The sequence below is a fragment of the Passer montanus genome, unplaced genomic scaffold, assembly GCF_014805655.1.
Source record: "Passer montanus isolate IOZ18808 unplaced genomic scaffold, ASM1480565v1 scaffold1, whole genome shotgun sequence".
Classification (NCBI taxonomy): Eukaryota; Metazoa; Chordata; class Aves; order Passeriformes; family Passeridae; genus Passer; species Passer montanus.
Genome location: NW_024356504.1, coordinates 16,974,791 through 17,001,880, shown reverse-complemented (window position 1 = coordinate 17,001,880; position 27,090 = coordinate 16,974,791). Strand labels below are relative to the sequence as shown.

The 27,090-nt window shown below is 43.2% G+C and overlaps 1 protein-coding gene across 3 annotated transcripts in view; it reads right to left on the bottom strand.

Moving 5' to 3' along the window:
- The window catches only part of GLI2 (GLI family zinc finger 2), a 189,437-nt gene that overhangs the window by 46,167 nt on the left and 116,180 nt on the right, over positions 1 to 27,090 (bottom strand). For 2 of the 3 annotated variants that reach the window (XM_039702027.1, XM_039702018.1), the window contains exon 3: positions 20,530 to 20,635. In XM_039702027.1, the coding sequence (XP_039557961.1) occupies positions 20,530 to 20,635 (106 nt within the window). Of the gene's footprint in view, positions 1 to 1,308; positions 1,424 to 20,529; positions 20,636 to 27,090 lie in introns of those variants that run through there. The other variant, XM_039702039.1, reaches the window with a different exon arrangement.

Here is a 27,090-nt window from a genome sequence, read left to right as displayed (position 1 = left end):
TTAAAGAGGGGAATCTATGGCCAGTGCTGCAGATACCAGATCAGGTAACTGTGGTAATTCCATTGGGCCTTAACAGATAAAAAACTTTGAATATGAAATCCCTTATTTGTGAATTTGTGGTTTGGGCAGTGCTTTGAGAAGATTTAGGTAGACACTATGAAAATCTCACTCCACATCCACTGGCAATGGTAGTTCTCATGCCTTAAGTCTAATCTTGTACTACTGAAATCAAAGAAAACTCTACCACCAATGGGAGGAATAACAAGAACAGGTCTCCAACACACAACTCCTATGTTTTTCATTTACACAGCATCATAAACTAAGGCAGGTAAAATTTCTTTGCATGATTTTTTTCCCCATCCCTTAGACTTAATGCTACGTCTAGATGTGAGTAATTTAAAATACTTGCTCCAGATAAGAAAAATATTTTTTTGTTACAAAAGTAGAAAAAAACAGTGATAAACACCTTTCATTTTTCCTTTTGAAAGATGATTCCATACTCAAACATACCTGACTTCAATCCTATATCTAAAATATCTAAATCCAAGAACAAATCAAACAACCTATTTGATTTCACCTGATATATATTATTTTTTAATAATGAAATCAAAAGTGTTTTGGTTTAGAGATTGAAACCTTTTTTCATCTGATTTCCACCATAAGTTAACAATGATTTTATGCTCACAGGTCGTTGACAGCCTCAGTGGGGACAGGGGCAACTTTTGAAGGGAGCAAAACTGAGAGCCTGAACACAGGGATTGGTTCTCAGATTAAAAACTCTCCTGACCACATATGGTTTCTCATTGCATTTGTGCTGCATTTACCACAACAAGGGTCGAGTACTGGCTGACATTTGTAGTCACAACTGCAACACAACAACAATAACAGTATTTGCTTTTAAAATGGAAGAAAACCACAGATTTTTGTAAGTAAGGTTGCCCTCCATTATACAACACACAAAGAAGCAAGACATCAAAGGCAGAAATTAGGGTTGATATGGGACCTTCAAACCCATATCAAATTAGTGTCTTAGGGAGAGATCTTTGATTTAAGCTTAATAGTGGTGATTTTTTCTCGGATTGTTTTATACTTAATCAGCCACACAACCCACTGTGCAGACATATGTTCCAAAAGCACATCAAAGCAAGTAAACATTCTGTTTCAGATCCTAATATCCTTTTTTTAAATCTAATTATCTTACTTACATGATCTTTTAATTTAAGTTCTGAAAGCCCACCTTTTCACACAAGCTTTCCTTTAGGAATGGAGGTAGAAGGATGACCAGCTCAGTTCTTGTGAGATACTTACCAAAAAAACTGCACAAGGTATAAATCAAAGCACAGCAGATGAGGCTCTAAGATAGTTTCTTGAGAGATTAATGATGAAAGCCTTCAGAGAAGAAGCGTATTTTAAGAAGGGGAACTTCAAGGAAGGTAGCTGAGGGGGAGAGAAGGAAGAAAAGTGAGAGAAAAGGCATGAAGGAAAGCACGGATAGAAGTGTAGGAGCCAGTCAAAGGAAGCAAACCTAAGGAGTAGCGCAAACGCAGAGGCATGTGAGCTTCAGGTTGAAACCATCATGCGTGAGAACTTGATTGCAGTAGCCAGAAATTTTGAGAGCTGGGGTGTCAAAACGCTGCAAGGTCAGGGTGGGGAGAGGATGAAGGCTGGGCAGTGGCATGGCTGATTGAAGGAGCAAGGCAGGTGGGAATCAGTGGGGAGAAAGATGGGGGGAGGTGTAGACGCAGACCAGATCCTGATGGCAGGACTGAGGGAGATCTGAGAGGAGCCAACACTGGTGTGGGGATGTGGGAAATGGGTGCTAGAGAGATGTGTCAGATGTGACACAGCCATTTCTCTGCATCATTGTTTTCCCTCGGGACACATGTTGGGAATATTAGCACTTTCAAGTGAATACTTTGCTTGTCGCTGTGAAGAAATTTGGCTTGGGAAAACAAATGGAAGTGCATGTTTGTGGGGAAGAAATCGGAGTTTCTGAATCCTTGCCCAGTGTCTTCTTCCTCTGCTACTTTTGGGTGGAGGCTTCTCTCCCTTAAAAGGTTATAACATTCAAGTGCTACGGAAGGGTTTAGCACTTAAAAGACAATTCCTATACTACTTTGGAAAACTCTGTTTCCATGTTATGCCAGCACTAACCCATTGAGGAGAGAGAAAGACAGTGGCAGCAACACCACAGCAACAGGGCTCATGGAAGAGTCAGGCAAACCACAAAAAATGCTTATTCATTCATTACACTTTAAATCTGCCTTGGCTCCATACCTGTCATATCCCAGAAAAGCAAAAAAAGACCATTCCTCTTCATCATGACTGTAATACAATCAACTGGCTGCAGCATTACTCTAACCAACGTTAACTAACAGAGTCTGTGTCTGACATCTATAATTTCATGTTAACAAATTAGGTAAGACTCCTGCATTTCCTGGTACCTTGAATGCCCAAGAAGCTCATAACTTTTCTTTATATGCAAAATGTCAGGGAAAGGGCAAACAATGTTATGCCAGAAGACCATAGCCAAATCACTTGGTTGGAATGTGCTGTAAATCACGGGGTGAATGGAAAATGAATCTTTGTTCCAGGACAACGACTTCCAGCATTAATGTTTCTGCTAATATGCTCCTTTTCTGTTGGGAATGTCCTCTTCCCATAATCCAAGGTCCTATAACTTAAAACCTATAGCTAAACAAGACACCAAGAAGGAAAACCTACATCCAATTAATTACAAAACTCTGAAATGTCCTGCTTCTCTTTTCTAAAGTACAGGGGAAAATCAGTGGTGTTCAAGCCTTAGAAAAATGACACACTTGCCCTAAGCAGCAGTAAGCTGCTGTAACTAACTGGAAGTAACCAAACCCCATAGTTTACAAAGGGGAATCTAACAAAATGGGAACAGGTACAGCACAGATCTCTAAAGAGCCTTTCCAGACACAGCAGACAGAGGAGCTCCGTCAGTACATAAAGGTGATTGTGATAGCTGTGCAGAAATACATCTCATACACACACAGACACATGGCAGGCATTCTGCTGGTGTGCTGTGTGTCTACCTGCCTCTGGTGCATCACAGCACAAAGGAGTAAGGGACATGCCTTCCCATAATAACAAAGCTTTTGGCTGGGGCTCCCTGGGTTTTCTGCAGGAATTAATTTTACTGGCATTTGACACATTTTAAACAGCAACAGTTCTCACAGTAACCTCCAAAGGGAAATATTCCTGAACAATATATAATAAATACATTGATTTCTAATAATAACCATCTGCCCTAAATCTTTTTGCTGACAGGTTTAGTTGGACCAAAGGCCCTTTTCACATCTACTTCATGACAGTTCCCATCACTACATAAAGACTTTGAAGTGCCCTAACGTGCAGTAAAATGCAAGATAACCTACCAAACTGTCAATATTTCTTCACTTCTAAAAGAAAATGCTAATGGCACTCAAAGAGCTCAAGATGTAATGTAAGATCTGATCCAGCAGACTGGCTGATCTAACCAGCCTTTGCTTTGCAACGAGGATGCTAAAAACAAGCAATTATATGGTGAAGAGCAGAACTAGGTAAAAGTTTTTCACTGATATGACTGTAGGGAATAAACCCTTTTTATTACAAATAAGCTTTTCTCTTGAAGTATCTGGAGTTTTCTGTACAAAATACGAAAATTAACAATAAATCAGCACTTCAACAATTTTCCTTCTTTTTAACCTATTACTTTTTCTATTTGCTTTTTTAACATTACAGAGAGAAAATTAACATGAATGAGAAATAAATGGCTGTTTAAAATCTGGACAGCATTCCACTAGGGTTTAATTTTTCATAGGGAAAAGCTGAGCACAAAAAATTCAGAAAAAGCAGAGTCTCTCTCCAATTCCTGCAACAAACAACTGGCTTTTCTCTACCAGCTCTAGCCTGCAATGTAAGACTGAGAAAGGCTCTATGGCAGGAGAAAGTAGAAGCAATAAATAGAAGCCCAGTCCTACGGTAAAACCCCAGCCCTGCTCACTGCACTGTACAACTTGAACATACTTCAAAGGAGCCAGGATGCTCCCCAAATCATCATCTCATGGCAAGAAAAGATGAGGTGTTTCATATCTCACCTGCCACGTAACCACCCAAAAAACCTTCTTTGCAAAACTCCTTTGCTCCCAGATCCATTGGTGTCATTGACTACAGCTGCTCTCCTATTCTCTCAGTTTTTCAACGGCGTAGGAAAATATAACACATTTATCAGGGAAGGAATAGGGATCTGATGTTTCCCAGCTGTTTACTGCTGAAAGTTTACACTAGTGCTTTTCAACCTGTGGTTTGCAAAACCCTTGGGAAACACTAAAAACTCCTTTAGGGGCTGTGAAAGACAGTGAAAAACCTCTGCAAATCTCTTGTTATTCAGGCCAAATTAATGATACTATGTTTAACAACTCTGCTAGAAATTTTTTAGGGAGGCCACAGACTGCAATAGCTTGAAAACCCCTCACTGACCATATGCTTCCCAAAATCAGTAAAAATCACACACAAAACATTCTTAGAGTAATCCCTGACGACCGCCCCAATCCATCCTACACCCACAACATCAGCTGGTGCAGGAGCAGGCACATGTGATTTAGGGAACTTTCCTGTGCTGGCGCAGAGGTAACCCCATCTCCTGTGTCTGCCGTGCACCTACAGCAATACCTCCGTCCCAACACCATGCAAAGGGAGACCTGTGGGCCTCATCTTTCATTCTCTTATCTCATGCAGCTATTCCTTATGCAGACACATTTCTGTATACAAATCCCATTATACTTGACCCTCAGTTCACCCTGTTTCCATTACAACGCTGTAGACTCAACCAGACTTGCTCCAGTGCCAACTCTGTGCTGTCATTCCTTGCGCAGAGTGGTAATAAAGAAATCACTGTTTTAAGCTGACAAAGAACAGATTTCTTACTAAGTAAACACTGATGTTTTGGTAGGGAAATTAAGTTATAAAATTGTGTCTACAAAGGGAGACCATACAGATGGAGTTTGTTAAGAGACAGCAATACAGTCAACAGTGGTTAATTCAATTGCCTGCTACTTATCAGATTTTTTTTTAAAAAAGGCTTATCCAGCTTTTGTAAATGCAAATGCAGAAGAGCATTTCAAAGAGCCGTTGTCATTGTAGCTGGAGAGTGATGTACACACGCACATGGTCTTTCCAGGCCAAAGAACCCAGCCCTGCATATCTGCCGTGGCCCAGCAGGTCTGGTGCTCAGCAGCCTGCAGGAGAGGAGGCCTGGGCACAGACAGCTCATCACCAGGCCACCACCCACCAGGGGCTTCTGTCCTTAGGGCAGTGCCATGGTCTCACTTCTCCTGGCCACTGCTCACACCTGCCTCTCTGCCTGCATGGGGCCTCACATCAATATCAGACACCTCAGACCTTCCTTAACTCAGGTTAAAACTGGGCACTAAGCTCAGCTGGGTAAAAGTAGCAAGTTCAGTACCTCCAGTCCTCAGCTGACCCTTAAGTTATGCCAGCCTGACCTCAAATGTCACATCTAATTTCCAAAAGCACCAGGTTGGTGCCAAGTTGCTGAAACTGTTTCTCTCCTAAATGCTCCAATGGCAGAGGCACAGCCACTCTTCATGCTCCCCCTTCCAGGGAACTTAGCTGGGTTTGGGGTGCTGCCTGAAAAACAGGGGTTTTTTTTTTGCAGCATCAGTGCTGGCAAAGGCCCCCAGACATCCTCCTCACACTAACAGTTCTGGCCTCCTGTACTGCTGATCCAGGGGCAGAAGCAGGATGATCTTCATCACTCCATGGCCTCAAAAACCAGCCTTCCTGCGTCTCACCACAAACCAGTGTATGTGGCATTAAAGTGGTGAGAGGGATGAGACCCCCAGCCCTGCTTGTGCACACTCAAACCATGCAGAGCTGGAAGAGATGGCTGCATGGGCAACTGCAGGTGCTCAACTCACAGGCTACAGCCACTGCTTTCCACAACAGCAGCCCAGCTCTGTCTGAGATGGTCATCTAGGTAGTCTGAGCACAACCTCAAAGCAATGGGGGCAGTTTACAATTACCAGAGAGTTGTGGAGGGGTTCTTTGGAACATTTTATCAAGAAAGATAAGAGAACATGATTTATTTTTTGCATAGGATAAGGTTCACTCCGGGATGCAGCGTGTAGCATGACGTAAAGTCTCAGGCAAGCCAAAAGGTGTTAACATTGTGTGCCCTTTAAATGAGGCAATTAGTCAGTAAAACAAGATGTGCTTAGGTTGGAACTATGTAAATACACTCATTTTATTAATATAAGGCAAAAATCTAAAAAATATATATTGCTGGGCAATTAAGTCACCAAGTATTGGTTCTATTTAAAATTCAAGAGAAGGGATATTAAACATACTCAAATTTTAATGAAAACATTTGCATCAGTTTTAATAATTCAGCACAAAATGTTATTTAAACATTTCTCTCTGGTTTTGGAAAAGGCAAACACAGGGCCATTGTACTGTGGTCTGGAAATGAGAAATCAGAACTGCTCAGGTGCAGTGGCTTTCTTTACTCACTTTAGACAACTCAGTGGCAAACAAACCAAGCCTGGCAATCAAAGATATGCTGTAATCCCAGTTGTGAGGTTTTCCATGTAGTAGAAGCTTTTGAAAGTCCTATCAGTCATCTTTTTGCACCATCAAGTATCACCTGCAGCCCAAGTTGATTTCAGTGGGGTATAAGCTCTTACACACCTTCATTGTAGGAAAAGGCTGTAGACAGGATTTTGATAAAAAATTCTCCTGTCTTGCAGTTTAGTTTTAAAATAGAACTTAAGATCCTACACTCTGCATGTTTTGGGTTTTGTAATTTAGTTTTATCAGCTGCTTGATTTGTTTAAATAAGCAAAGGATGTAACAAGTGAAAATAATGTTGATTAAAAATATTTTATGGTTTAAATAATCAAAAGTATTAGTAGTAACCAAGGAAATGGGTTTTTTAGTTTAGTTTTATCAGCTGCTTGATTTGTTTAAATAAGCAAAAGATGTAACAGGTGAAAATAATGTTGATTTTAAAAAATATTTTATGGTTTAAATAATCTAAAGTATTAGTAGTAACCGAGGAAATTCAACTATCTGGATCTGAACTGCCAATATTCACAATTCTATTTGTGCATGTCACATTACAGTCCAGGAAAGCTGCTCATAACCTAATGGCAATGTAATTGCTCTTACCCAGCATGCAGTACATGTTTGGTACTCATGAAAACCATAAGGATTAATACAACCATTCATGCCTGCTACAAAAGAATTTCTAGCCAATGAAAAAAAGGTACAAGAATGCACAGGCCATGTTCTAAGGTCAGTCATAGAATATCTGAGGGACAGAGCAAGTGCAGGAAGTTATAAGGACCAATTGGTAGGAGATAAACTTTTAATTACAAAAATCCCACCTGAAAGCTTTCATTCTCCTGTTTATTGAAGGAGGACAAAAGTTTGACAAGTCAAAAATTATTAACAAATGCATATTGTGGTATTGTACACATGGATTTTTACAGGCATATTTGTCAAGCTCTTGTAACACCTCCCAAGATGCCAGATTGCTGACCTGCATGTCCACCTTCTACTTTCAGCCTTCAAGAAAAGCTTCTAAAAGTCTACAATTTAATTTTAATTAAAGATTACCTCCTGGACACCACTGGCTCTTTCAACTGAATCTCAAATGTGATTGGGGAGTGCAGACCATGGTGCGCTGTAGGCCAGGAGATTACTTTCAGCCCAGCTTTCACCCAGTGAGGATGGTAACAGGAGGAGGAGACTAGACTGAGACCTTACACTGCTAAGTAAGGAAGATTCCACACACACACACCCTATGTGCACAAATCCTTACTGCACTGGAAGTTCATAGATCACAGCAATTTTGCTGGTGAATGTGTGAACCACAAAATTGCCCTGCCTGGGAGAAAAGCACCAATGAACACAGAGCTGGAAGAGTTGGGTTTATGAAACACAAAGTAATGAAGTCAGTCACAGAAACCAGATCCTGGAAAAAGTCCAGTTTGGCAACATAGTCAAAAACCAAATGAAGGGATAGGAAACCACTGCACCCAGTGCAAGACTTTGGCAGGGAGCACAATCTGCTGCTCTTCAGTGCAAGATTATTATGGAATCTTCTGTCTCTCAATTAGTGCCATTTACTGGGTCACCCTGGGAAAAGTCACTCACCCAATATGCTGCACCAGAGGGACATACCTGAAGCAATGGGACATCTTCACAGAAATCAAACCCATGTCTCTGCTCACCATCCATCCTTATCAGAAACTGTCACATAATTCACCAGAACTTCAAACCCTGCTCTGCAGGGATCAAGCAAGGAAGAAACCAGGTTGACAGAATCCTAAGCTCCAGCAGTACATCAGGACTTGAAGGGAAAGAAGTTACAGCTCACAGAGCTCCTACCTTCTTCACATTTGGCAGAAGTCGTCTCTTAAACAAACAAACAAACAACTCTTTGAAGAGATTCTTATTCTTGTGGTAACACTTATCCAGGCACTGACAGGATTCAAACCAGACGCGGTTGAGGGAAGTCTGGAGTCATACCAGGTTTAGATCTTGCATGCCAAGAGAGGTCAAGACCTAGCCAAGCCTTGAGCAGACAATCCCAGGACATGGAGGAAGTGGTGTTGGTGGGAGAATGCCTTTCCCTCCGACTCACTAGGCAAAGCCACGTGATGAAGGAAAGCTCTGCTGAGGAATATGAAGTGGTTTTCATTGCTATCCACTAAAGCCCTCAAGTCCAGTGTATTTGTGCTCTGTGAAGATCCTCTGGAACCCTTAGAAGACATGACTTCTAAAATACCTAAGCTGGCTCAATTCCATTTAAGTGTCTTGCATTCTGGTCATCTCATGTCCTGCATAAGGGTTTGAATTTCTCTAACCTAGCCTGAAAATGGTTGGGTTATGTGTTTGTGTACAATTTCTTTTCCAAAGATGGCGAGAAATCTATTTGACTTTGGAAGTCTATTTTTTCAAGTGAATGAAGTGGCACTGGTCATCTCATGTCCTGCATAAGGGTTTGAATTTCTCTAACCTAGCCTGAAAAGTGCTTGGGTTATGTGTTCGTGTACAATTTCTTTTCCAAAGATGGCTAGAAATCTATTTGACTTTGGAAGTCTACTATTTTGTCAAGTGAATAAAGTGGTTTGGGGTCTGCTGACACTGGTTTCATATGATTATTTCTCTGTTTAGAGACTTCTATTGGAAACAATATACAAACAGGTTGCAACTATTGAAGCTTCAAAATGTACTAGATAAAACTTGGCAGATACTTCACTGTCCGTCAGTTCCTAGCAATACTTCTTACAGAGAATCAGCTGGGGTGGAGGACTACGAAAAAAGAGATAAATAAAAATCAGTTCTATATGATTTCTCTCCTGGGAACTAACTGCAAAATCCTTCTACCTGGTCTACAGAAAATAGAATTATTCACCCTGACCTTATCCCTATAATGTATCAACTCTCGTATTGTATCTTGATCCCAAAAGATGCGATCACAAAATATGTGCGTTGTAATCAGGGTAAAACAGGAGCAAAGGCCTCATTTCAGAGGCCAGAAAACTGAAAATGTCATTGGCTCCTTGAGAGTCTTTTCAAACCAACAGCACCAACACAGTTTGACCTGAGTGGTTAACAGTTACTCAAAGCAGCACCTCAAACACTGGTAATTCCTTGAAAATTTGTTCATCGTAGGAAGCAGACACTGGGATATTTTGTCTGCACAGTAACATGGCTAGACTCCTCAAAATTGGTCTGTTTGACACCACTTCTGGGACTGCTGTGATGATGCTGGAGTCACAGCAATGCTGTGTGGAAGTAACCACCACAGCTCCGAGTAACCACTCTTAATGAAGAGTCCCTCTTCATTAAACCTGGACTTAAACTTTGCAAAAATCATCTAAAGAATCATAACTGAAGTCTTTCATGAGAATACCAGCAGATAATCCACTGCTGTAAGAGGTCTGAAGTTAACAGCCAAGTCCATATCAACACAAGAAAAATTACTAATATGAACTAATTTTAGAGCAGAAATACAACCACAAGATTTAGTAAACATTTCTATGCTGTGATATCTTCAGAAGAGCACTCTCCTCAGGACAGCATGTGAACATTCAATAAAGTTTCTCTGAAGTCAACAGACCTAAACAGGCATTTCTAATTCAGCATACACTCACACATTTTCCCAAATAGGAAGAGGCTTAAAAACAGTTCTTTAGCCCAGGGCACTTTCTGTGTGACCCTCTGCATTATCAACTCATCTTTTAGATGATACTTTTCAAGAAGATACTTTTCAAGTATCTTCTACAAATCTTCTCCTTCTTGCTAGTACTTATTAGATTGACCTTCCTTTAATTTACTGATTTGATGACTGAATACATTAATTTCTTCACCTCCCTATCATTCTACACTCTGCTTTCTGTCATCTACAATGCAGTTTTCTCTTGTAAAATATCATACTTCACTTGAGTGAGAATGAAAGACAGCCTATGAAATCAAGTGTTTTATCTCACATTGAAGACAAACAGTCTTCAAGTATGTGCATGTAAGAACATCACCCTAATGCAGCTGTAAGCTTGAAACTTTCATATTTTTAATGTACTAACCACACTCTGGTAGACTTCCTCCACCAGTGGTACTTTGGGATGTGTGGTTACTCTGTGGGATCTTAAGAGGCTTTCAGATGAAGCATTCAATCAGCAGGTACCATGTCCAGCAGCTGGTTTGCAAATCAAAAGCCATGTAAGTAGCTCCACAACCAAGCTAGGAAAGTCTCTTTTGAAAGGTCAAGAGAAGGAATAAGACAAATTCTTCTCCAGGATGCTTTCACAGGATCAAAAGGAAAATATCTCAAAGGCTCTTATTGGATTTAAGAACGCACATTTATTTCCCTGAGAGACTTAAACTCAAAAAGCTGAATGTGACTGCATTTTGTACAGCCCCAACATATTTTTTCAGTCTTGCCTGACTGTACCCAGGTGCTGATATAAGTGACTTTGGCTCACGTGTGCAGAGTAGAGAGAGGTGTAAGAGAGAGACAGAATGAGCTGTACAGGAAGAAATACCCCTGGCTGTGAGGAGACTCCACCTGCACAAAAGAAACACTGGCACACCACTGCAGCCAGAGAAAGGGCAGCAGGCAGGGGTGGAGCCTAATTCTCACATTTAATCTAACAGCATGAGCTCAGCAGCTGGGAAACCACGATACAGGTCCTTCTACTGCCCAAGGGTGAAAAAGGACAGCTCCTACCATGCTCTAAGGCACTCCCCCCTTCAACCAGTATCTGCTTAAAAAAATCATCAAAAGGCTCACATTCTCCTGGTTCACTATCAGCTACCACAATCAATTATATCAAAACCCAACCCCATATAAGCCAATGAAGTGAGAGCAGGGAATGCAGTAAACTTGCTCTTGAGGTGGAGCCTGGCCAACTGATAGCATCTAAACCTTGGATGTGTTTTTTTCCATAGCACATCCTCCTATGATATTTGCCATGTGCATGCTTCTACCACAGAGAGGAGACAGGGCAGGAAACATCCCCATTGATCCTGCGGGAGCTGCATGGCCTGGGCATGCACACTGGGCTCCAAGCATGCACAAGCCACCTCATTAACATGTCTGTTTCTTAACTCCACTCCAGCCACATTACGAATTTTTAGGTATTTAACTCCTTTACTAGAGATGGCTTTAGTGTCCTGATTTTCAACAGAGGTTGGAGTAGTTTGACCTTAAATAGGATCCAGCTTGTTTGTAAAACCCATTGAGCCTTTGCATTACTAGCACTTGACAAGCCAGCCCTAAGAGTCAACACTATTTTGAAACCCACAACACCCACTTTCAAATGCTATTAGCCAGACCCAGTACACTGGGATTTATGATCTGAAATAACACAGGCACTTTTAAAAGTTTGACCCTTGAGAAATGCTCTAAATTTTAGCTGTTAGCTGTCTATTTAATATCAATGGTGAAACATAAAAGAACAAGAATCAAGAGTCTCCAAGGCAGAAAATAGTGTAAAATCACAAATTCTCAAAATGGTCTGGCACACAGAAGAAAAACATACTTATGTGGTTTAGTGTCAGAGCCAGGGCTCTAGAAAGCCCGCTAAAACACACGCACTCCCACGGGATCTGAGATTTGCCAGGGTAACAGCACCCAGTTCTGCAGTCTCTTTGGCTTGTGCAGATGTGCCTGCAAGGTGTCAGCTGAATGCAGGGTACCCAGATTCACAGTTCTGACAAATAGGGTCCTTTTCACATTGGTATTTTTCTTTTAAGTTTTCCCCCAGCCATCTGGGTGGTCCAAGAATCAGACCCAAAATACCTAGGATCCCTCGAACCACATGTTCTAATCCCAGCAGAATTGACTCAGACCTTCATCCATCCAGGGTAAATTGACTTCCCTGCTCTTTGCTGCGTGGGGGGAACTTTGGATGAGATTTGAAAATTTCCGCTCTGTATGGACATTAAAAACCCTACATTTTTCTTCCAGCCAACATCACAAGCCAGCATTCCTGCCATTAGTTTTTATCTCTCAGCACCCTGTGTAATTTGCTCCCCATGGCCACTGGTAGCTGGGAATCCAGATTAACCAGCACCTGAAAAGTGATGTGCCGCAGGCTTCATTCCACAAGCCAATGGGATGGATGCGTTTTGTCCATTTATCTTCACACACACTGAAAGGATTTCAGAGAAACACAGTGAAAATGAGGAGGCTGAGTGGATTGATATTTGACTATATGCTGTGGGCTGCAGCCTGGCCAGCTCGTTAGAGCAGGGAGGAGGATATGACAACATGCAGCAAATATCTGGAGGGACATGTTACACAAGGAGGTGTGCTAGTAGCAGGAGGATGAAATTCAAGGAGAGACAAAAAGGACAGTGGGCCAGAAAGGTGAACTGCATGGAGAGCTTTATCAACTGAGAAAGGATTTGCTACAGGATAAAGTAAAAGTTCAACTAATATATACAAGATACAAGACCATGACATAGAAGGGGGAACCCAAAGACCCCTGTGCAGGACAAGAGAAAGTGCTACAGAGGAGCAGAGCACTGCAACAAGTCGCAGCATCTCTTGTCTTTATACTGCAAGAAGCTGGTGAGAGGGGAAATACCATCTAGAGAGGTGATTTATTTAGGAATAAGAAAAAGAAGAGGCCAGGAAGGGCAGTGCTCCCCATTTAGCTGAGAGAAAACTTGAGAAACAAATTCAGAACACTGGAGTTTAAAAGGGCAGGAAGTTGGCACCGAACATTTATCCTTTTTCACAGATGCTGAAAGCAGTGGAGAATGGGCAATCCTATTGAGATAGCTTCTGAAAGACACACACCCTCTGTTTAGAAACTCTTTAGAAAGCAGCAGGAAAAGAAAGTTCAAATAAATTTCTTTCCTAAAGCACAAGCTTAACAGCGGATAAGGTGGAAGCATGAAGTCACTTTTAATCTACTATAAAGTGAGGTAAGCAAAGGGATTATCACTTAAGACTCGCTGACATGAAGCTCTGGGAATGACATTTAAAAGCAATGGTGGATTACAGAGTGACATCATATTAAATGAACACATGCCAGAGGTTTACATAAAAGACCTCAAAGATCATGCTTTTGTTCTCAGTACTAAAACCTCTTAGCCATTTTTAAACTTCTAGTGGTGATTAGGCTAAATTAGAGGTGCAGTTTTTCACAGCACCAGCAACTTGGTGGCCCAGATCTTCACTAGGTGTGAATGGGCAGGGCTCCACCTGAGCTCACCCAGGCCCCTCACTCCAGCCCCATGTCACAGCATTCAGCCACTGGAGAGCCACATTTCCAAGCCCAATCTGCATTTCATTGCATAGTTTAGTGAGTCTGGAACCACTCCCCTTCAGGTCCCTCTGGACTTCAGGTTTCAGTTATTCAAAGTACTCTGAAGGCTATTTAACTAAATGCACATGACAAAACTATCCTGAATTTAAAGAACAGCACAGATCTGTAAATCTCTCTCATAATGGAATATGCTTGAACATCTTTAAAAAGATTCAAAAGAGAAAGCTGTGTGGGTTTGTATTTCATTGGTTTGGTTTTGGTTTTGTTTGTTTGTTTGCATTTTGGTTTGTTTTTTTGCATGCGGAATAGTTTATGAGACGGGAAAAGCCTCCAGAAACCTACTAGCCCTGATCAGTGTTTTGGATTACGCCTTCCACATTCTCCAAAGACCTGATCAGCCTGTCCTCCCACTGAGGCCACATGTTAGGCATGTAGCTTCTCAGTTTCTGCACAGGCAGGTAGCGCTGTGTACCTCCTCCCTGGTGCCTGAAAATGGCTACAAGACCAATCTTGGAAACCAAAGGCATCTTTTTCTTACCTCTCAAGATATCAAAACGGTGAGTATTACTCTGATAGCATTTTAGAGATGAGGAAAATAAAGCACAGATAGAATTCAAATAATTTTCCAGCTCACAGAATATGACAGCCAAAGCCTAGTATTTCATCTGTGGTCTCCTGGAGATGGAGATCAAGTGACCATCAAGTATTAATCGTGGAACTGACAGTCCCCCAAATCACCTCTTGTAGGTTACCGAAGAGCCACCTCAAAGCAAAAGACTCCTGCTAATTACAGATCAGGGAGAGGTTTGAACCAGCTTTCTGGAGGGGACCAGCCCCTGCAAACCATGGAAAACTTACACATTCTGATTTTCTTAAATAAATAAAAGAAGCATGTGGGAAAGAAGGGGACAGAATAAATTGGATGTGGGAGCCCCCAAACCTGTTTCCCAAATGAGCAATGTATCTATTTGGTGAAAGTCGTAAAACTTTGCAAAACACATAAGAAGGCCTCTCTGAGCAGCTGTTTGCTTTGACTCCGGAGGGAGCTCGCTCTGTCTCCTAAGCAGCACAGTACCATCCATCATGACCTGCCAAAGATTTTCTACTCCAGTAGCAAAGTAAATATGAAAACACACAGGTTTTATTGGTATGTACGTTCTGTGGCTCAGCCGAGAGGCATCCTTGCTGCAGGAATGACCATCACCAGGAGTCCCATCCCCATCCCGCGACGGGGTCCCAGCTGCAGCCCTGGGGCAGCGGTGCCCCATGGAGGGAAACCAAAGGCACTCTGTGCACGCCTTGTAGTGCACAAAGGCAGCTCCCAGAGCACGCTCTGCAAACAGCTCCTCTCCTCCATGGAGTCAGGAATTCCCCTGGATGGAAGGCATGGCAGAGAGGCCTCAGCAGGGAACGGGGAGCACCATCAGGTGAGCCCTGGCAAGGTTCAACTGAAGCGTGGTCAGGGCCACAGGGGAGTCGGAATATTTCACCGCAAAACTCTGACACCCCTTCAATGCACATATTGGAAGCAAGACCTTTCAAAGGATTCCAATCTGGCAAAATTGATGGGACTTTGTATGTGTTTTTGTAGAAAGACAATAGCAAAAGGCACATCTGTGACAATAAAAAATTCCAGCTCTAAAGCAAGAGACACTGGTGTTTCTAAAAGCAGTTATAAGATGATGATGATTATTTTTTGTATGGCTAAACAACATATTTTCCCTTAACCCCACTTGGCCTCCCTTGGCTGAATCTCACAAAAAACAACAAAGGAAAGAGAGAACCAGACTGGAACAGATACTAAACATGGAAAATCTTGGGTTTGACATTAAATTTGGCATATTTGTAAACACTTGAGACATAGTCTTTTTATGATGAAAAGTTTAACAGTCAACTCCTCTGCCTGTGAATCACCCTGCGTAAACAGCTCAGAAACATTTTAACTGGTCCTGAAAAAGTATTCTGTAATTTTTAACACAGTAAAAAGGAAACAAACTTCAACAGGGAGGGGTAATAAAATCAGATAAAGAAAAAAAGTGTAGGCTGGATATCAGGAAAAATCTGTAATAATATATTAAGATTTCAGGGAAATGGAGGAATATCCTTGATTAAATGAGATAAAATCCCTACCAGAGGGAAAATAAGGGCAACTCCACATTATCATGGAGATGGAGTCATCTTTATGTTTAGGTCTTTGGGACAATTTAGTCCTAATGAAAGCCATGGAATTTGTGATTATCAGGTTTGGGGTTTTTCCTACTTTTTTGTCTGGACAGAAGAGCGACAACAATATTTTGTTAATAAATAATGTCAGAACTGCATCCTAAAATACCACCAGGATGTTGGTAGAAAAACAAGGCTGCTTTTGTTTTTTACAGTGCATAATGCCTGATGGGTTTTAACCACAGTTTAGGAGCTACTGTTAAAAAGCTTCTTGCTGAGTCAAGCCTAGGCATGCTGTTTACTAGGGTTAGCCCCGAAGGCTCTTGCATTGGCAGGGACTTTTAAGCTGAGCTAAGGAGTTTTCAGTTATTTTTGTTGTGATTTAAAAAATAATAATAATAAAAACAGGTAAGCATGTAATCACCCCCATATCTGCCAGCAACTTTCCTCTGGAGTCAAGGGCTTGGTCTTGCAAAGCTGATGCTGTCCCCTTAGCTTAAAGCAGAGACCAGGCCCCAGTGGATTAGGTTTTTGTGAAGAAGTTCACTAAAATACAAAATACCCCTTTTGTAAGAAAAGGACCTGTACTAACTTAGGAAGTTAATTTCTCTGGTTCAGCTTTGAGCCTGCACACACCTGGCTGATGACTTTTGCTCAAATAGTGCTGACCTACAACCAACAGCGAAGAGTGAAATTCTGACAAATCAATAAAAGCTGCATGAAGAAAATGCATGTAAGACCCACCACTGCTCTTCCACAGAGCCCGGGCCATCCTGTGCTCTGGAAGAGAGTATCACAGGAAAAAAGAGTATGTGGCTCTGCAATTTGATCCTGTATCTCCAGAATAATGCAGAACCTCCACATTTTTTTTCCTCTTTTCTTAGCATTTGCGTATTGTAGTATTACTGTTAAATGAATTTTATGTTGTGCACCGATACAATTTCTTCATTCTGCTCTAGGTTCTACATTCCTGAAATAGACTTCATCCCATATTGAGTTTCACTGCATTCTGCACTGCATCCTTTACAGTGTCCACTGGACTCCAATCCTGCCTCTCCCTCTGTCCTCCATATTACCACAGGCACACTATCATTGCAATCCAGGACAATCATCTGAATAAGATAATTTATGTTTCTAGACAAGCCAAGTGAGAACCACAATTCTGCTGAATTTTTGTTAATGCCAATAAAAAAAGTCCAAATATTAAAGATGTCCAAAAAATTCACCACCAAACAAGTAAAACTAACAGTAGTTGTATAGAAAGTGGGTTGTCCTAGTGACTGGAGAAACACCAAAACAATTTCTAAAAGTAGAATTCAAGGAAACCCAAACATAATCTGCTTCTGGACATATATAATAAATCCTTAGTGGTTTAGAAAAAGACTCAAGTCCTGAAAATTATTTGTCATGCTGCTTAACAAGAAAATCACTGAGACACCAGGAATGACAACACTGAGGAGAAACGCAGCAAGTCTTTCAGGCCTGTCTTGGCATGGGGGTCCTTTTAAACTCAAGTTTTTCACATTCCCATCTGCGTTACCAAGCAAAGGGTCCCACAGGTGGCTCTGCTCAAGAGAGCCTTGCAGATGAGCTCTCTCCAGTTGAGATAAAATAATGTATGTTCTCATTAGGCCAAATGCAAACAGTGATGAAGGGGAATGCACTGCCAGGTCACATCGAGCAATCAGGAAACAAACCTTTGACATAATACAGCAGGCAGATAATAAGACCCCATAGTTAGCAACAAATGAGACTGCACTTAATTTGCCGTGCAACGTTCACATAATTAGATAAATTTGGTACCGTCAAGACAGCAGACAGGTAGAATATAGACTTGATGAATTAGGGGCTCTCTGTCAGGCACCCATCACATTAATCATAAAGCCAAAACTCAGTGACGCAATTTTTCTTCCAAACACTTGCCATAATTTTCTGGAGTGAGAATATGCATATGCCCTTGGGTTTTTATTATGGGTTGTTTACTTTTGAAACAAGAAGGATTGATTTCTGCCCCACCAGGACAGAGTACAAACTTCTAGAAACTCATCTGTGCCCAGAGAGTATTGAACAAGGCTGCCGGGAATGCCGTAATTCAGTTTGATTTCACTGGACAACAGCCCAAATGGGCTGGTGGCATAAATTGTCCAGTGCATTGGACAAGAGCCATGCAACCACCGAGTATGTTCTAGCCCAGTTCTACCACCATGTCTGGATGATTTCACACTGGACATCCTCCAGCAAGGAGGGTGAGCACTACGATGTAACCTCCAGAGAGGAGACCAGAGGAGAGAGAAAAGACAAAGGAGATATAGAATAAAAACTAAGAGGAGTAAAGGGGAAGACATGATTTTAGGATGTTGGCAGATAAAATTTGAAGAGGAAAAAGGATTGAGACCACAGCTGCAGAGAATTTTCCCAATATGCTTGTGCCATAGTGCAGGGTACTTGTTGACAAACAGCCAAATGGAAGTGGCATTCCCTCAACCCTAAAAAATTGTCACAGCCAAGAAGCACTTGGCTGCTGAGCTTTGGAGCTTCTCCAGCCACAAAGGCACCTTTCAGTGCAGTGCCCAGGTAGCTTCAAAGAGGAGTATGTTTTCTCTTTAAGACCCGCAACCAAGTTTTCTCTCCCGTACCTCGCAAATTAGTTTTGTGAGAGGAGGAGCTGGGAAGGAGAGGAATCCCAAAGAAGAAATGCAACAGGTATTTGCCAACAATTCTACCAAAATACTAAGCAGAACATGCTTGGTCCACTGACAGACAAATGTGGTAACTGCTAACACAGCAGACTATTAGTATTGGTGCAGATAAACTGAAACCTGATCTGCCAGGGCTGTTCACTTGGCCAGGGTTGATCAGTTGGACAAAGCCAATATGAAAAAATACTGGGGTTACTTGTGAGGATTGAAGGGGAGCACAGAGTGGGGCACACAAATAACCTGTGACAAACATCAGAACATCTGCCAGCCTCTCTTCTAACCACTGTTTTGAATAGTTCCCTCTTCCGTACATGCTTTATTAGCCAGAGCTCCGGCTTATTAACTATCTCCCAGCAAGTTATTATTCTGTCATTTTTTTCTACAATTTCTGCATGAAAGACCAGAACTATTTTATGCAGCCTCCCAAATCCCTTGTTTCCCATATTAGCAATCTGCTTTGTCACTTCCCCTTTGCACACAGCACGGAAGAAGCTGCTCTGCCCCTTCAAACATCCAGTCAAACTGACTGTCAGCCTAAAAGACAATGACTTGTCTTCTGGTAGAATCCGGAGGAATGCCCTATCATTTATTTCTTGCAGTAATTTGGAAGCAGAATAAAGCTGTGGTAGCTGTGGGGCTCCACAGATCTGGCTGCTGCTGTCTGCATTACTTGCTTCCCAGGGTCTGTTCCCTGCTCACACCTATCCAGAAGCAGCACAGCTCCACAAACAGCCCCTGCAAAGCTGGGTTAGCACAGCCTCTGGCCACACAGCAAGGCTGCAACAGGACTGCAGGGAATCAAATGTGAGTTTTTTAAGTCACGAGCTCTAGTTGTTCTTTCCTTGTTCTTGCAAAATCATTCTGGCCTCAGTGGTTCCCCTTCTGGCATCTGTCCCTCAGCCTATGTCTGAGCCCTGTGTTACAGCTGCGGGTTGAAGGATTTTGGGATGGCCGCGGGACTGCCAACCTCATCACACTGCTCCTCACCTCTCATGGGAAAGGTGCATGTCAGGGACTAGAAAAAACACTTCCAGCCTCACCATCACTAGAACCTCTGCTCACATCCCTACTGGTTCCATTTTCCTTGCCCTGATCAAAGCTTACAGGAGGTGGAAACAGATCTCTCTGTAAACATCTCCTTCAAGACATCAAGAACTATTGAGCTGTCATGTCCCTGGATGAGGAGATTAACCACAAACCCTCCTCTCAGGGTGTAGCCCCTGACCAGTCTCTGTGCTCACTGCCCATCAGCTGCCTCAGAGAGAGGAGGCTTTAATGAGAAGGTCACCACCAAACCCCAGAGTCCTACCCCTCCAGGGTGGACATGGACACCCCCATGAGTACCTGACTTATTATTGCTTTTAGAAAATGCTACCAGCCCATCCAGGCTGTTGTCCAGTGAAATCAAACAGGATTACGGCATTCCCGGCAGCATTTTGCCACCATCCCCACAGGGAGGAATGGTACATAAGGTCTCCAAAGAGAGGGAGCAGTGCTGGGTCTTTGCCAAGACAGTGACAGAAATGACCCAGGCAAGGCATGATGTGAGAAACACGGCGGGTGCAAAAACACAAGTCAAGCCTGTTCCCGGGACCTGAGCTGGATAATGACAAAGAAGCCCTATACTCCCATCCTGTTGCTATAGGGCATTTCTACCAGCTTAACAGAGCTGTAAAGCCCTCCTGCCAGGCAGGCCAGTATTGTCACTGGATGGGGGCAATGAGGTGGAGGGTGGCCAGTAGGGCCAGCTTGCCAGAAGGGCAGTGCGTCCCAGGGACTTTAGCAGTGGGATTCGGAATACTGCAGGTGGCTGACATTTTAGCGAGGCACGGGAGTGGAGGTGTAAGACTTACCCGTGGATAGCGTGGATAGAGTGAGGTTCGTAATGGTATCGTCCTTCCTGGTGGCGCATGTCAATTGGCAAAGGAGCGTGGAAGGCCGGAAAAATGTGCTGCGGCACTGTTATGGGGAATAGAAGAAAAAAAAAGGGACTTCAAAAACTTTTCCTTCCCTTTTAAAACAATTTCAAAGGCACTAAATCTCCATGAATTTCAGAGCAAGAGCAGTGCAAGACAAGGGGTCTTCATGATATCAGCGCTATCATACACCAGAGAAGTGGAATGAATAAATAATCAAAGTCATGCGGAAAAATCCTACATCTTCGACATAAAAGATCTCCAACAGGGTTTTTGACAAAGACAAGCAGCTAAGCGCTCTTTGAACTTGAGGAGATTATAGCAAGCACCAAGGAAAACTAGACTTGCAACGCAAATCAGACTCAACAGAGCCTGGTGGGATCCAGACCTGCATCGTCCCTCAAGCCTGGAGTGGCAGCAAACACTGTTCCTGAAGGTCTGTACACACAACTTGGAAATATTTACCTAAAAATATAACAGCAAAAGCAGCGCTGAAGCAGAATGTCTAGGCAGTCAGAAGAGGCTCAGAAGTGCCTACTGCCAGGTTCTGAGAGAGGAGCTCAAATTGCTCTCACTTGTAATCACTTGAGGCCCTATTTTTTATTCATTTGAGAAGCTTGTTTCATCTTTGATGGAAAGATAAAGTGGTCTCAAAAGGCAGCGAACACCTACATTGACTTATTAAATCTACAGGTTTTAATATTTATTATTGACCCCAAAAGTTAACAGCGAGAATATTTGAGTGAGTTGAGCTGATGGAAAATTCATCAGGTTATTTCTCCTCACCACCCCCAACAATACTGCCTGGCCGCCTGGGCCTTTCCTGCTAAAATTACAGAAGCTAAAGAAATAGAATTAGCAGAGCCTCCTCGATAGCGATACCGCACAACCGCAATAGCGATCCCGTACAACCACCCTCTGACGGGGCTCCGCGCATCTCTAAAGATGCCCCTTTCTACGTTTGTGGCAGCGACCAGCTTAAAGATAAAAGGCTGGTCTTGCTCTGCCTTTACAAACAGTCAGAAGTTCTTCATTAAAGATTACTTAATATTGTTGCAGGTTTTACCATTCCTTCTCCCGTCTTCTTGGCCTTTCTGTCTAGCCGGAGACCAAAAATAACACAAACCCAAGCTCCTAAGTGAGCAATTCAAAACCCAGCTTGTGCTCGGTATTTCACTGTAACTTGCCTCCGCGACAGGTACCATCTCTCTGGAGACTGGGGAAGCACCATCCAAAACCAAAGTGTCAAGGCTTGGGCCAAGTCTCTCGCTGTCGCTCAGCAAACTTCAGAAATGCCAAACTCTTTTTCTACGAAAGACTTAAAATTCAGCCTTTTGCATCAGTGACTCCAGCTGCACCAGAGCTACGCCGACTCTGTGCGGTGGGGCTGCGCTCCGCTCGGGTCCGTCGCGCAAAGCCTGCGTGTAATCCTCATATACGTCTTTCCCGGCATATCAGCAAGAGGATCTGCGGCTCCTACTCCCATTGCAGCGCTCAATCCCTGAGCACAGCGCGGCACAGGCGCGTCAGCCAGGCTGCTGGGAGAGGTGAGAGACTACACAAAAACAACCCTCCTGCCAACTCTGCTGAAAGGCGTTAAGCTAAGGTAGTCGGGGTGGAAAGTATTTAAGGCTCTGCAGCAGACTTGCTCTCCGTGCTCCAGCAAAGGGCTGGCACCTCACACTACCTGATACACTGGGAGCTTTTTTGCAGCTCGCCTAATGTCAGGACACAGTAGAGTAACTGTTAACCACCTCCCCCGCTTCTGCCCCCCTCCCCTCCTCTCCCAAAAGCAGCTCAGGGAGAGAATGAACTTGGATCCTTCAGGATTTGCTTTTGCAGGAGGAAGATTCACTCTTTAACTGTCCTGAGTAGGGACGATCTGTTACATAAGGACACTTGTAGGGAGTCTTCATTTTAAGAGGCAAACCGTGTTTTTCCAGATCAAAAATACACCAGAGTTTAACTGTCACACCCTATCCCCTGCTCACACAGAACAGTAAAGCCTCTGGTCGCCCCAAACCATGCTCAGATCAAACTCCAGCCTAGGCTGGCAGACACCTACAGCTGCTGTCCTCCTCCCTGGGGACACTGCTGTTCCCTGGCCACAGCTGCTGCCACAACCTACGGCTGCTGTGGGGACAGGAGGGAGTTGAGCTTTCACATCATCACATACAAAGCATGGTCACACAATCAACTGTCCCTGCACAGACATCCAGGGGCAAACAACGCAAACACTTCCTCCAGCCTGAGCCCCTAGACTGGGCTTCTTGCAGTGCTCACCCCATAGTTATGCTGCACAAATAAACCAAAAGGAGTAAGAAAACTTCTGTGGTCCTAGGATCAACCTAAAGTACTGCTGGTGGCATCCCTATAGCTGAGGACTAGCAACCTCCCAAAGTAGGTTGGTCACTCTGCCTGTAATGGACAGGTCTGGGGATGAGTTAATCCCCAGAGTGCAGGAAAGTGAGAGCTGACCTGGGCTGAAACTGTATTGGCCATCACAGCTGAATTCTAATGATGTGGAGAGTCGCCTTAATCCTTTGGCCTGTCCCCTAGGGCAATTTAATTTATTAATAATGATAAAACTAGTAAAACCAGGTCAAACTGAATATCTTAAAAGCCAGGCCAGCTATGTTTTATTTTGTACCTATGCATTTCTACATGATTGATTGCCGAGATAATACTAGAAATTTCTGTGCTAAAAGAGTCTCTCCTTGTCACTAAGGAGAGCTGGGAAATAGAAAACACAGGCTGTTTGCTGCCTGGCCTCCTTTCCTAGCTATCTGTTGGTATAAAATTGACATCTGAAGAGAATTTCTCCCTCCTCACACCTCTGATTATTAATGGGAGAAAAATTTCCATGAACTTCCTCCTTCTCACTGCACTCTTGGCTTGTTTTTAGCATTTCAACCTATTTTGCCCATGGGAAGCTCAGCAATGCCTCTGCCTTGGGTATCTGTTTCACACTCCCAATTGTAACCCCACCATGCACCCTGTGCTTTGCTGCCACTAAGGGCAAGGGAAAGGGCTGGTTTTTTTGACATCCCTTTTCAACATTCCCCTTCATGACTTCCCCTCTGCTTCCCTGCCTGGGAGCACCAGCCAAGCCTATGGGCCCCAGTGGCTGGTGCTGTTCATTTTTATTCTCTTCCAGGTGCTTGGTCAGAAATAATGAATGGTTTTATAGGCAATCAAATACCAATTCATAAACGTCAGCCTGGCTCTGCTTCTTGTTCCCACCCCTCCAGAAGAGGACTGTGAGCTGGCAGCAGGACAGCAACACACGCTGTTAACAAAGATGGATGTTTTACACATAAGAGTTAAAAAGACAATTATATTCAATTACTTCAAGTAAGTTACGGTGATGTATTCCTGAATAGCCACGGGAAGGGCAATATGATGATTAGGGCAATGAATTTGCCAACTTTAATCTAATCAAGGCAATCTTTTGTTTAGCATTATCTGCTTTGCAGTGGCAGAGGATTTACCAAACCCAAGCAATCTTTGTAGATTTAACCCCAAAGCTGCCCAATTAGAGCTAATGATGATTGCTTTACACAAGAGGAAGGGAGATTTTAGTAGGAGGCCCGGGGAAAGCTTTTCCCCAGGAAAAGGTTGGGCTGTACCAAGGATGCAATACAATACTCTGAGGTACAAATGCATGACATGGCACCTCCAAAAGTCCCTAAGCACTGCAACCACAGATAAACATTTTCTCTGGTTCCTGCTGAAGGAAGAGAAAGCCGAAGAACACATCAAAAGCAGCATGCAAGGGGCAGGGACAATGAGAGAACAGCGTGTTTTGCACAGAAACAACCCAATTCTACACCAAGCTGGTGAAGCAGGGCGGCAGAGCACAAGGCACGCTCAGGAGGCCCCACCTTCCACCCCACCGGGCTCCTGCAGGAATGTGTCTGCTCCGCAGCGCCATTTGATAAGGGGGAAGACGCTGCTACCTGTCCCCACTTGTCGGAGCCGATTTTCTGGCCAAGGTTTATGAGCAAGACACGGACCTCCCACTGCTGTGTTCTCATCCTTGTCTATTCAAAGGCCAGCCAACCCTCTGGCTTCAAAGAGAAGAGATAGGAGGGAGAAATGCAGGTTTAAAGGGGATGTCCATTTGCTGAAAATCCCAGGAATCAGGGAGGGAGGCATCAGAAACAGCCCTTATTTGAGCATGATGCAGGCTTTTGATTATCTCTACAGATAAGTCTGTGCTTCAAGAGAAACAAGACTGCCTGTATGGGTTTGCATAGCGAGCAAAGGAGCTGTTTTGACATCACTCATAGCAGCACCTTTTTTGAGCTCAAAAGTGAGAATTAGGAAGGGTCTAGCAAGCTTTTTCTATTCCAAATACTTCAGCTTACACACGTTTGCTGAAAAAAAAAAAAGAATAAAAGAAATCAGACCCCATGGCACTGAAGTGGGTTTCATTTGCAGTTTGCTTTGACAAAAACAATTCAGAAAGCCCTTGGGAAAGGACTTAAAGAAGTTGCCACTTGCAACTGTGGTGCTGCAGCAAGACTGGCTGGAAAGAGGCCCTGAGAAGCCCCCCACATACCCTTGGTACCACACAGAATGTGCTGGGCTCCCCCTGCTTTATCTGATGCACGTGTGAGTTGTGGAGGCCACAATATGGGCTAAAAAATATACAGCTTTCCTATGGGTGTCCAACAGTCTCCTGGGGGAACAAACAGTCCAGCCTGTAAGCAGGCTTCTCTGCCATCAGAAATAGTGCACAAATATTTTGCAATCAACAATGAAAGTCATTCGTTGAGGAAAATGTAAAATATCATCGGATAATTCAGTACCTGTCATGCTCTTCTCAACAAATTTGCAAAAAAGATCCCATAAAAATTGATATTTTTAAAAAAATAAAAAACAAATTCTGATTTCTTGAGATACTTTTTGGTTTGATTTCCTATGGAGTCAATGATGCATGGGACACAGCTTTCATAAAAGGATCACAAGGTCCCTTGCAAACAGTAACAAAGCTTCATTTCTCTTTAGGAAGGGAAGAAAACATGCATTTGAAAAACAGTCCTGTTTTTTAACTCAAGAGGGGCTGAAGCAGGCTAATGTAAAATAACTTGCACAAATCTACACAAAGAAGAGCAGGATACCAATGAACCTCAATCACAGCAGGCAGAAACTTTATCAACTTTATCTCTAAAAAGCTTCAGAGCCCTGGACTGATTTGTGTTAGCAGGCAAAAAACTTTTCCAGACACCAGCTCACACTCCCCTGTCACTGCAGTGTCATTGGCAGATGTGCACAAGCAACTGACAGAAAAAATGGGAAAGGGATGTCCCAGAGGATGCTCAGGAGATTTCAGTAGTACTTCCACAGGTGAACTGAGCTGTGCTGTCAGAGGCCAAAACTCTCTTACTGGGGAAGGTGGGATGGCACCTGGTGTGATGCAGCAGCTTACAACAACTTTCGCTTCTTTTTTTTTTCTCCCAGGTCCAGCTTCTTTGAAAAAGATAATAGTAAAACAACAGATATCTGCAAATGCCCTTCTTGCTGCCCACATTTGCTCCCAGATGTCCAAATCTCACACTCTTTCTCAAGAATAAGGTTAAGGTACAACAAACATGAAGTGTTCTTCACTCAGTAATCTCCCAGGGAAGCCCAAAGCATCATGTCAGAAAGAAATCTTAGGCAGCATTAGTTTTTCATGTTCTACGTTTTAGTGTCCCAATTTTACTCATCCACAGCATTTATTTAAAAAGATGTATCTTGGCATCCAACAAGCACAGTGGCTGTGAAACAGCAAAGACAGGCCCGTGCTTTGTTCCCCAGCTTTCCTGTGGTGATTTTCCTCACATCAGAGCTCTCCTGGAGTTGGTGAGTTCTGAGCATCCCTGGACAGTCTCAGTGTGCGAGCAGGGGAGGAAAACGCGGCCTCGAGCGACTGAGTCTGTGTGTGGCTACTTGACTCCCTTTGATAGTCCCTCCTGGGCGTTTCACTGTTGTATTTGGATGGCCGCCCCTCTGGCAAAGCGCTGCAGGACTGTAGGTGTCAGCAAGGGAGATGTTTTTGTGTTTGTGTGACGTCCCCAGAATAATGATCTAGCTGTTTAAGTGAGCTGAGCGAATGAATGAGCACAAGAAAAACATCTTCACTGAAAGCGCAGCCAAAGTTAATGCACCATTAATAATGGTCTGGGTGAATGATTGGAAGGGATAATAGGCCTGGGGTCAGGGAAGGTCTGAGACAAAGAACAGGGAAAATTGGGTCACAGAAACATGACAGAGCAGATCACGCTGATGCGTCCGTGGGATTCTCCTCGGATGAAGTCATATACCACCATGCAGAATATTAAGGGCTTTGCAGGGACAGCCATTCCCAGAATCACCACTCAGATCAATATGGGAAGGAGCAGCAACAGACACACAAGGCTACAGTAGCTGCCTCTTAGTCCCCCTTTCACAGATTGACTTTAACGTTGTTTAGCTACTTTGTGAAATACACCATATACCTCCGTCAAAAAA